Source organism: Centruroides vittatus, unplaced genomic scaffold, assembly GCF_030686945.1.
Source record: "Centruroides vittatus isolate TY-2023 unplaced genomic scaffold, ASM3068694v2 contig_717, whole genome shotgun sequence".
Taxonomy (NCBI): Eukaryota; Metazoa; Arthropoda; class Arachnida; order Scorpiones; family Buthidae; genus Centruroides; species Centruroides vittatus.
The window spans coordinates 400,892-413,286 of NW_027122456.1; the positions used below are offsets into that span (position 1 = coordinate 400,892).

General features: G+C 31.0%; 3 protein-coding genes across 6 annotated transcripts in view; 2 read left to right on the top strand and 1 right to left on the bottom strand.

Moving 5' to 3' along the window:
- Positions 1–12,395, top strand: part of Sec31 (secretory 31) — a 43,507-nt gene that overhangs the window by 1,974 nt on the left and 29,138 nt on the right. The gene's annotated exons all lie outside the window — the stretch shown is intronic.
- Positions 2,099–3,987, top strand: LOC136980628 (putative nuclease HARBI1). Its single transcript, XM_067276766.1, has 2 exons — positions 2,099–2,487; positions 3,058–3,987. Exons 1-2 carry the CDS (start codon positions 2,224–2,226, stop codon positions 3,985–3,987), a joined length of 1,194 nt encoding a protein of 397 aa, XP_067132867.1. The 5' UTR covers positions 2,099–2,223.
- The window catches only part of LOC136980656 (uncharacterized), a 204,610-nt gene continuing 196,303 nt past the window's right edge, over positions 4,089–12,395 (bottom strand). Inside the window, exons 1-4 of one of the 2 annotated variants that reach the window (XM_067276806.1) lie at positions 6,342–6,467; positions 5,767–5,898; positions 5,595–5,687; positions 4,089–5,491 (exon numbers count right to left, since the gene is read on the bottom strand). In XM_067276806.1, coding sequence (XP_067132907.1) covers positions 4,923–5,491; positions 5,595–5,687; positions 5,767–5,898; positions 6,342–6,441 — 894 coding nt within the window. In that variant the 5' untranslated portion in view covers positions 6,442–6,467 and the 3' untranslated portion in view covers positions 4,089–4,922. Of the gene's footprint in view, positions 5,492–5,594; positions 5,688–5,766; positions 6,038–6,341; positions 6,468–12,395 lie in introns of those variants that run through there. The other variant, XM_067276807.1, reaches the window with a different exon arrangement.

Sequence of the window (12,395 nt, forward strand, 5' to 3'; positions counted from 1 at the left end):
CGTATGTCGGATGATCACTCCTCAACTTGTTATTATCACTTTGCTCGACTAGGTGGTAGCAGTATTCATAATGACCGGTCAATTTGATAAATTTTTGAAATTTATTACAATGCCCAATTTTGTTGATCATTATTCATAATGCCCGTATTAATCACTTTGTCCATAACATATATCTTATATATAAAATTCTCGTGTCACAATGTTAGTTACCTTACTCCTCCGAAACAGCTTTACCGATTTTTACCAAATTTTATATGCATATTCAGTAGGTCTGAGAATCGGCTACTATCTATTTTTCATACCCCTACACCATTTCCCCCCTTTCAAAAATATATTTATATATGGATTAAGGCTTTTATGTCCAACAGATGGCGCTAACTCCCGACGACCTAAGTTTGCTTTTCTGTGAGGCATAATGCTTTTCTGTGAGAATGGACTGAAGCAGATCATTTTCTATCTATCTATATAAATAAAAATATAACGTTCGTTTGTTCCTACCGATTCCTTTGAAATTTTGACACAACGTTGCATTCGAATACGCACGTGTTTTTATATAATATACATGTTGAAATTCCCCCCACTGGGGGGAGATGGACGGGATTAAGGCTTACCGTGAAGAACTCGGCTTCTATTATACTATTTTACATGCGGTTTTTTGCGTTTTTAATTGCGTTTTAATACGTTACGTCAACAGAATATACACTAAAAAGGGATTTTTTCGATATTCCCCAGCGGGAAAAGTGACGGGATTAAGGCTTACTGTGAAGAACTCGGCTTTTATTATACTATTTTAGATGCGTTTTTGATTGCGTTTTAATAGGGTACGTCAAGAGAATGTACACTAAGAAGGGATTTTTTGAAATTCCCCCCACGGGGGAAGTGTTATACATTTATAATAGATACATTTTGAGCCACAACAACGTGTGGCCGGGTCAGCTAGTATATATATATATATATATACACCCAATTTGTGTTGTTAAATGTATATAAAAATCTATACATACTTGCATTTACTATGCATAGCAACTTGTTTATCAAAATGCAAGATGATTTGTAAAAAATTTATCGATGTCGATTATGTAAAAAATAGTTATGGTTTTTGGTGATATAGCAAAGGTAATATATATATATATATTTTTTTCATTAAACTGATAACTACATACATTTAAAAAAAAAACTTGAAACTTAATATATTGTATTTATTTTAATAAAGTATAGCTGCATGATGAAAAATTTATAGACAGGATAAAAATTTACAGATTGCTTCCTGTAATAGTGAGCCTGCTGTCTGTTGGAAGAAGATAAGACTTATTTTAAACTGAAAAATTTCTCAGTATTTACCATATATTGAAATAAGTGTGAGCGTGTTGGTTGACGAGTTTGTTCAAATAATAGTAAAGTGAAGAAGTTACAGGATTTACTTCAGGAGTAGTTGCACCCAGTTCCCGAAAATTAGAAATACTGGCAATAGTCACTCTCTAATAGTAAGTGCTTTCTAATAGACAGTGCAGTTGGCAAGCTGGAAGAAAAAAAAAAAATTATAAACAGCATGCTGTGTATTAGAATGAATATGGTATATATTGAGGAGTCTTTTGCTTTTTTTTGCCATATAAGAGCCTTTACACAATTTTTATGTATTGCATTATTTAATTAATTTTTTATTTGAATTTATGGCATGTAACATATGTTTATTTTCAATTGAAATCTAATAAAAGCAGCTATTTAGTTGGCATATATTGCATTTCAAGTAAATATTTATTAGGCTAACATTTGTAAAAAATATATTTTAATATTTAGGTAAAATATTACTTAAATTGTTGTCGTCTTCATATTAAAATGATTAATTCATTGCAGTGAAGATAAAATCTATAATAGCGTTGTATTATAATAATATATCAAAGAATATTTAGTTAAAAATAACAGTTGAGAAGACTAAATATTGAAGATATTATTCTTATTTTAATTACGTTATATGAATTCATAAATTAAATAATTATATTAAAATAACACCGAATTTAATAATAATAAATTTGATAAGAGATTTAAAACGGATATTATTGCAGCATGTTATATAGTTTGGACTTTTGTTAGCTATGGGTGTATTCAAAATCTCAGCGCGCTGCCAGCGCTTTGCTGCCGGAAGTGACGTACTGCTGGCGTTTCGGAGAGAACACGAATGCTGACTGCTGACTGCTGGAATATCCAGAAAGGTAAACAAGAAAAATGGCGGATGATATGGACTTGTACGTTTCGCTAAATTTGTTTTTGAACTTATTTAATGAGACCAACGTAATGAAAAATGAATATTTCGAAAAGAGAAAGAGGGATGAGAATTTTTTAATATCTGTAGGAGTTATAGAAGAAGAAGAAAAACCAAACAAGAAAAGAAAGAGGATTCGAATTGAAAATTATGTTTCAGACGTAGTATCTATGTACTCTGACAAAGAATTTAAAAGTCATTTTCGCCTATCGCGTACAACAGTAGAGGTAAGTAAGACAATATATGTAGGGGAGAGTAGGACAATGCAAAACGGAGTACAATGAAACGTTACAAATTATAAGATGTGGGACAGTTTCAATTGAACATGTAAACAGTATTTTTTTGTTCAGAGAGGAACTTATAACTTATTTTTTTTCAGATATATTTAAGTGTATGGTTAGCATTAGAAAAGAAAAACCAATAAGAGTATGTTGCTTTTCTATCAGAAGAAATTGTTTTGCTAAAATAAATTTTTTTCTTTATTTTCTAATTTATATAATTTCAAAAAATACCTTTAGTTATTTTAATGAGTTTTGTTTTCAATTATTTTAATCAGTCAATGATTAAAGTGATTGAAATAATATATATAAAATTAAATGTTTTATTAATGATGCAAAATAAACACTAAAGATAATTTTTTTTAAATCAAAAATAATAATCATGCAATTTAGGGTTAAAAAAGGGATATTACAAGCAAATTTTATGCTTCAATGAACCCCACTCTCTCCTACACTTCATAACTATACCTTAATGTTATATTATTGCTTTCAAATAAAATAATGACAATAATTTTGCAGATACTTTTACAATGTCTTCCCAATCCAAAGGTGAAAACAAAGCCCCTAATTGAAAAAGAAAAAAATTTGCTTATATTCTTGTGGTTAGTTGGCAATCAGGAAACATACAGAGAAGTAGCTGACAGATTTGGGGTAACTGAAAGCCATGAACACGGTGTGTTTATGAAATATTGTGATCACATTTCAGCTTTGGCTACTAAATTTATTTGCTGGCCTATTGGTGAAGAAGCTGAAAGATCCATTCGAGCATTTGAAGCTCTACGACAAGTGCCTTTTCCTGGGGTAATAGGTGCCATCTATGGCACCTATGTCAAATTTTCGGCACTAAAGGAAGAAAAAAATGAACATATCACTAGAAAACAAACTGCTGCTGTTGTGCTTCAAGCAGTTTGCAGAAGCAATTTGCTTTTTATTGATATATTTGCAGGATGGCCTGGATCATCAAGTGACTCAAGGGTGTTCCGAAATAGTCCTCTCTATTCCAAATTGGGAGATCCACAGTTTTTTCCAAACAATTGTCACATGATAGGAGATTGTGCATATCCTCTATCAAAATTACTCCTAACACCTTATCATGATACTGGCTATTTAACAAGAAGAGAGAAAAACTATAACAAAGTTTTAAGCTCAAGTAGAGTTGTCATTGAGCAAGCTTTTGGCCATTTGTTTGGTAGATTCCGAAAACTAAGATATTTATATATCAGAAAGAGAGCTTTTGTTCCAAAAGTCATCACTGCCTGTTGTGTACTGCATAATTTTTGTATTATGCATAATGATCAGAGTACAGATGTTGAAATTGTTAGTGAAGAGAATGGTCTAGAACAGGGGTGGCCAACTTTTGTGCACATAAGATCTACTTTTTATCGTAAAAATGTGTCGCGATCGACTTGTTGTCATAGGCATAGTCTAAGTGGGGAGGGGGAAGTGTGAAATACATGCTATGTTTATACACTGTTTCAGTACGAAGTGCACTCACTGCTTAATGAAGTCGAGGTCATAGACTGCATGCATTGACAGTTTGGTAGATTCCGAAACTAAGATATTTATATATCAGAAAGAGAGCTTTTGTTCCAAAAGTCATCACTGCCTGTTGTGTACTGCATAATTTTTGTATTATGCATAATGATCAGAGTACAGATGTTGAAATTGTTAGTGAAGAGAATGGTCTAGAAGAACTGGAAGAACCCCGCAGCACTTATTCAAATACTGATGGAGCAGCTAAGAGGAACTTGATAGCAACTCAGCTGTTCTGAGACTGGGTGATGTTATTGGGTTGTATGTACTGCACAATACACTTTACTGTATGAATTTAGTGTTTCAATGTAATAAAATATTGTTTGGAATGTATTATTTATTAAGTATTATAATTTTGTTGAGATGGATACTATACATAGTGTCTTGGTATGATACATCTACTTTAAACAGTTAAAATTTAAATTTCAGTGTCTTAAATAAAAAAAAATAACAATGCTTTTTATTAAAGTTATTCAAATTTGTTCATTTAAAAAATAATCTTTATACACTATTACCAATAGTTTATTTGTCAATTGTCGTCAACGGGTTAAAAAACTTTTAATAAATATATTTATAAAATTCTTGCTGAACAGACAAAAAGCAACTCTTTTTGAAATAGCCTAAGGTTGGCTAATTAATCTTCAGCATATGATGTCTGGACAAGAGATGATAAAAAGTCAGACTAGGTAGAATAATAATGCTTTATTTTAATAAATAAAAAATTAGCCAAGGGGCTACTTTAAAAAAAAAAAGAAAAAAAATTTATTACACATTCCTTTTATTTTTAATTAATTCAGACATTAGCATTCTGAGTTGCTGCAACTCATGCAGTTTTTTTTCTTCTATTTCCTTCACCTCCTTCCATCTCTGTTCATCCTTTGCGTCTCTCTTCCCATTTCTTCTAAAAACCATGCAGGGGGTTCCCGCTTTCTCTTACGGTTCTCCCTGGTAAGAGATGTCGAGGGACGGGGTGAGTCCAAGTTGAGAGAGTCTGATGTGTTACTTTCACTGTTAGTTGTGGCTGTATTTGCAGCAGGGGAGTTGGTGCCAGATGGATAAACAGCACTCACTGAGGTGCACGGAGAAGGTGATGCAGGAGAGGCAGTTGATGAGCTCAGATAATGAGGTGGAGGATTGTTATTTGTCTTTCCACCATACACTTCATAAAATTTATTAAAATGTTCCCATCTTATTTTCCCCTCTCCTGATGTTTTTAACTTATCCAAATTTTGTCTAAATGTGCACATTAAATTTCGCCATTTATGGCTATACTCCTCCCCTGAAAACATGAATCCTTTGTTTTGTAAGCCCCGCGAAATTTGACTCCACAGTTTTGCCTTGGCAACTGGCTTCTGAAAGTCATTTTCTCTTTCTATCCTTGAATTGATTAAGAGTTGTGTAGCTACATCAGACCATTCAACTGAAAAAAGAAAGTACTTCAATATTTAATATATTACTTATTATTTTGTATTTGTTAAATAAATTTTGAAATTGAATAGTCTGAATGTATTAAATAACTATACCCTTTTGTTTCTTTTTCTGATCATTTTTGTTTATCTCAGGCTGATCGCCTTTTTCAGCCTCTTCAAAATTGAATTGGACTCCTTCTGCGAGTTCTAATAAATTTCCAAACAAATTAATACAAAAAATATAGCATTATATTATAAATATAGCATCCTTACATAAATATCTTACCAAATTCACCATCCTTTTCTACGACTCGAAAGATTTGAACAATTTTCGGTGTACTGATATTTAAATTCGATGGGATATCAATTTCTGAACTATGCTTCAAATCATTCAAATATTTTTGCATGTAGTTTGCATCTAAGGAAAAAAAAATGTCAAAAATATTACAGAATTAAGAGATTCGTTTAATACATAACGAAATCAAGCCTAAGATTAACGTTAACAACTATAAAAAAAAAAAGAAACTGGGGAGATTATCTGATTTGTGTTTAAGAAACTAAATTGATTACTTTTCTAGGTAAGATATAGCCTAGTTTAATAATTATTTATTTTACTTTACTTTCTTTTTTGGATAGTTCTCCCACTTAAAATTAACGGTTTGATGGTTTTATCCTGATGATGTAATACGTACGAAAAGAATTTTTAATTTTAATAAAAATTTTAATACATTTTAGTTTATATCATTGGATTATTTTTTGTGGCTTCCGCCATCTATAATTTTAATATAATAACAACTAAAAAAATATGTCTCACATATATAAATATGTTGGTATATTAAAATAATCTATTAATGTACTTACCTGATCTTAATTTATTCAATGTGAATTCATCAATGACTAAATTGAATTCGAAACCATCTACGTTAATCAAAGCCCTTACTAACTTCGTGGTTGCTGCCATCTTGTTTGCTGACGTATCCAGCACTGAAAAAGACGCTTGCAGTTTGCTGGCAGCGCGCTGAGATTTTGAATACACCATATATATCTACATATAAAATTTATTTGTAATGATCAGGTAAATAGGCTATACAGGATGCACAAAATAACTTCTTAACAAAAATATCTAGTTTTGTGGTTGTGAGGTGTTGACATAGTAAAGAGACAATGTGTTATTCAATGAGACAAAGAGCAGCACCCCTAGCAGTAAAATTTGGAAAGAATTAGCATTTCTATCTTAGAAACTATGAGGGATACAGAAAAACGGTTAAATGAGAAAGTTTCGGAGCATCATTGAATTATCAGTAAATGACATTTTACAGAAATGGATGATTTAAATAGAAGATGGAAACTTCACGCATGATTTTTATCGTTTACATGAATCATACACTTTTTCTCATGTGCAAAAGATGGCCGTGATGAGACACCATTCCCATAGATAAAAACTCGGACGTGGCAATGTGCAAACAGTCGTTGATCATCAGATAGTCCTTTGGAGAGTATTGTGTCAACAAAAGATTGTCAGGCTATATGAATGAAGAGTATTGCGATGGTACTATGTGGCGAATGTGGACAAAGTGCTAAGGAAGCTGCTCATAAACCTCACAATTTCTTACTACTCCACATCTGACTGTGGACCATTTATTGAGCCATGAGTTTGGCAGTATTGCACAATGTATAACATAATGTATTTGTTATAGCATATAAATTTATCATATATTTTATATTGATTTTAAAATAATTTGAAAATACATTTATTTTATTATGTATTATTTTACAAAACCAATAGTAGCATTTTTATCTTTATTAAATGAAATGTTTGTGTAATCAAGTCAGTCTTCAAAATGCTGTAAAAACTACAAAAATTTATATTTGTCATCTTTACTTCAAAGCCAAATGATAGCCAGAATAGATCGGGTTATATTACTGCTATATAGCTCAAACTAATCTACAATTTTTTGGCTTTAATATAACCATCTTAGAGATGTTTCTTTACTTTAAAATAAAAAAATAAAACGTAGCGTCTTCCAAAAGGAATTCTACCATTTTAAATTATTGTTATTGTGTTAATTATTATCTGAGAACATTGGAATGTACATTAAAACATTGGAAAACTGTTAAAGTTTTACATTTGCCCATTAGTTTCTTAACTTGTGTATCTCGTGTGCAAGGCACACATCCAACTGATACTCAAGTTCTTCCCGTGCTCGCTACGGCACATCCTACGACAGCCACAATTGTACTGGTTCTGCAGATTACTCGTTGCACAACGACGAGTCGTTCTGATTTTGCAAATTGAAGAATGCGAAACACCTTACCTTCTCTATTGTGAAGTCACCATTTTCGGTTGGACAATATGACGTTTCAATGCGGTTGGGAGATGAAACGTGGAAAGTTACTCTATCGATCAGTGTATTCTGCATACTTCTCGGGTAATAATTAACATAATCACACACACACTAATTTTTTCAATATAGGTTTAATTTTTAATTTGTCTTGATGTCTCTTCAGAAGATCACCAATTATTCCGGTAAAATAGTAGCCTTGGTGAAGCTGAATTTTAAAAGTCTGTCAAGGTGGTCAGCAGCTTATATCCACATCAATAGTCATTTTAAATAAACAATAGATTTCCACTCTTAATTAATTTCAAATGTTTTCGACAAGTACTGTACAAACTGCCTTCGTCGCGCAACAAGAAAAATGAAATATTTAGAATACATATTATTTTCTTCAAACTGAATTTATCTTGATTTATTAATAATAATAATATAATAGTCTTACAGCAGTCGACTCTACCCTATGACTGTTTGTTCCCAAGGTGTGAAGTTGGATGAAAGGATGAAGACTTTTTGTATCTTCAGTTATTTTTTGTGAATTTTTTTTACAATCAAATTATGGTGAATACCGGTCTGTGCCACTTTTTTAATCAGTTCTTAAACTTACTGTATTTCAATGTATATAACTCAACAGTTATAAGCATTTTAAAGATAATCCAGAGGGACGTGTAGGTTATACGCCAATTTTAAATTGCAATTACCGACTTGTGCCTATGAAGCAATGGCTGCTCCTACAGGCACAGGTTATGCAAAGATTTTATTTTTGTTTTATAAATTTTCTGTAGGTTATATATTCACAAAAATATGATAATTAGAAAAATGCAAGTAATTCTTTTGATCTATTTTTAATTCTAATTCTCAAATAATGGAGAAAATAGCATACCAACACAGTTTATGTACTTCCATGCGCGAAAAGCTAGAACTACTTAAAATAAGTAAGACAAAACCTTTCACGCTATGTTTTTAGCAGTTTTAATCTATAAGAACAAACGTTTCCAGCCATTTTCAATGGCCTCCTTCAGGTACAATAACTTCAGTTGGAACGTCGGTTAGCAAAAACAGTGACGTCATCTAAATTTATTTACATAAACTGTTCACCTTAACATGTGGCAATTTTAGTGTTAAATGACCCAATATATCTCAAGCATTTGATTAAAAATTACATTGAATAAACTACACTGTGAAGATCTTGATTGATAAATATATTTTGATGTTTCCTGAACATTATCTATTTTAGAGCTTTCTGCTTAGTTTAATCGACGTTTTCGTCATATCTGAAAACTGTGTTATCACATTATGACAGATTATCATAACCAGATTGATAGATCACATAGAATGAAAATGTGAACTAATAATATATAGTAAAACTATTGATTTTTAGACAATGTTATGAGAAATGGACATTAATAATTTATTCTCTTGTCAAGGAGACTTCTTGAACATAATTCCATTTCATACTGCTGTTCTCAGAGTAAAAAGTGCTTCAAATTTAATTTATTCTCTTGTTTTTCCTTCTCTTATACCTTTATTTTACATATGTTCAGAAATATTTTCATCGATTAAGGTTTAAATACATTTTTATTTTCATTTTGAGATTAACTGTTTTAACATTCAAGTGTTGAAATAATAGATTGAATTCCTTTACGGAAGTCGTGTTTTGAGTTTTCTAAACATTATAGTGAGTTTCTATGTTGTCCTAACAGATTTAAACCTTAAAATCAAATTGGAATGTTACAGTTTTAAGCATTAAAACATACCTTTTTTCATAATGTAATTAAATTCTTTACAGGAGCTTGGATAGTTTTTTTTTACTTTGATTTTTTAATCTGTGTGATGACTGTATGCTCATGGTGATCAAACCATGACTTTTCTAGACCCTTACTTTGTATTGTCAAATTTGTATTATTAATAACTTTAAATGACAAAAGATCAAGAGAAGTTTGTGTTTGTATTATACAGGGTTTTCTAAAAAGAATTCTATCATCTTGAATTATTGTAATTATGTTTATTATTACTTGAGAATGTTGCAATGTACATTAAAACATCGGAAAACCACCCAAGTTTTACATTTGCCCATTACAGTTTCTCAATGCATGCATACCTGTTATTACACGGCACACATTCTACCAATACATAAATTCTTCCTACACTTGTTACGGCATATCTGTCATTGCTCCTTCCACGGCAGCCATGGTTTTGTGGCTCCCATAGATTATCCATGTTGCACGATGACAAATGATTCAGACTTTGCAAATTACAGTACACAAAATGCTTTCTCCATTGCAGAGTTGTCATTTTCGTTTATGATTCTTTCTAGTGGTAGGCCTAGTAGATGACAAGATGTTTGAATTCAGATGAGAGATGAAACACCTACAGTTACTCTTTTGATTGATGTATAGTATATTGCATACTTCTCAGATAATTAACAGCAATAATATTATAATAATAATTATAGTAGTAGTTATAATATGTATGAATTTGGCAAGATAGGATAGAATTTTACTACATATGTTTGACAAATGTTGTTAAACTGGCAATCTAAAAAAATTGCGACTCGTTAATACTGTTACCATCAGCATTAACAACTTACAAAATATTAAAAATTCTTGTCATTATTTATATTTAATTATTATATTAAATACATTTATAAATAATTTATTTTCACTAGTTAATTATACAAACTATTATTTATAGATATTATGATACATTAATATAATTTTCTGTGGATTGTTATCTGTTTTAAAAAAAGTTTGGCTCTACATATTCTGTTCATAATAAAAATTATAATTTTCATTCAAGTATTAGATTATTGGACTTGTGGCACACTTGAACAATCCATTCGAAGGTTGCCATGCACTAATATTAAGTATTACGGGACTGGGAAGCAGCTCGATTGTAGAACTGTCCCTAATACATTTGATAGTTGGCTATTTCACACTTCTTGCTTTACATTACATTTTTATACTGTATATAATATGCAGTCTTTAGTTAACATTGTAGCTGTGTACCTTGAAAGTAGTTTATTAGCAAACTGTCTAATAAACTAATACCTAAAAAATTTGTAATGTGTTATTAGTACATACAGTAATTACACGATACATAGAACTGTGCAGAACAAACAATGCAAATAACATATATTGGCAGTGGCATGCCGTGACATTTGATGATAGGGAAGCTGTGTTTCCGTAAGAAGCCGACTTACAGGAGCAATCAATTAATTGCGCGTCAGGGCCCGTTCGTATTCGTTTGTTCGATAAGCCAGTAAAAACCGTATACTTCTTTAAATGTATTTTTAATAGATTATCCGACGTACTTAATAAATAAGAAAGTTCAATATAATTACCTCCGTTATTAGATTCAATAAATTCCCTACGCCCTCTAAATGCCAATTCTTGCTTTGAGAAAAAACATATAACTTCTATTAATTTAGATATATCTATTAATCGTAATTATCTTGTTATAATTTTCAATATTTATTTTATATTGTCTACCAAAGTTAAATTCTATTCCGCTTTGATTTCCAAATTGCTTCAATTTTACGAAAGAATCGTCATTCGTCATAAATTTTATCGTCAAAATGTCGAAATTTTTTTGTCGACGTATTTATATTTAATTTAGGCATTGGTCTTTCTCTTTTAATAACGTTTTCTTTTTCATTATATGGTCTTGAGCCAAAACTTTTTTAAAATAAATTTTTGAATCACTAGCCACGATATAAGGGCTAAAATTAAAATTATAAAAAAAAACTTACTTAGTAAAACAAAATGTGTGATGAATATACATGCTTAGTAAAAAAAATTCTTCAATTGTATGAATATACTTTTAAAGAAACTTATAATTAAATATAACTTTGTGAAGAAACGTACATATAAATAACAAAATATTCTTTACTTTTTAAATCTTAAAACAATCCACTTACAAGTTAGTGAAATAGCTCCCTACGAGTGGCTAATGAATGAAATCAGAGACGTCCTGGTAGGTGTGTGCATGCCAAATCCCGAGGGTGCCGATACCGGTCGATGTCAAATGCCTCTTTTGTCGCATTACTAGTATATCTCAAAGGACGCGACAGGGTTGTTGTAGATTTTAAACGTCTCTTGCCATAGCTGTAAAAATCTAAATATTTTAAACTTAACAGATTGTCTGTCGTTCGTTTTCTAACTAATACGTTTTAGGACCGAGTGTTCACGGAAATTTCCAAAATTTACAACTTTTCGGTCACTCTCATTGAACTGGAAAAATTTCTGTCTTTATTACATCTAATATTATGAAGAGATCAGACCCCACTGTACTCGGCAAGAGATTGGTTCTGTTAAGCTTCTGTTTAAGTAAAATTTCGGCTCTTTCATCAGGGTTTTATATATGTTTCTAATTCCCTAATTGCTTAATTATTTAACTACTACTTAAGTAGAAATAAGTTGAAACCGGTTACTTTGTACCTGAATGTCTGTAGTCTCGGGAAAACAGTGGAAAGAAATCTTTATGACAACCGATACATAAATCATAAATTTAAAGAAAATAAATTCTAGAGCTTTTTTTTGTACTATTGTACGTCTCATTCATTAAATTTGGTTGTAAATGA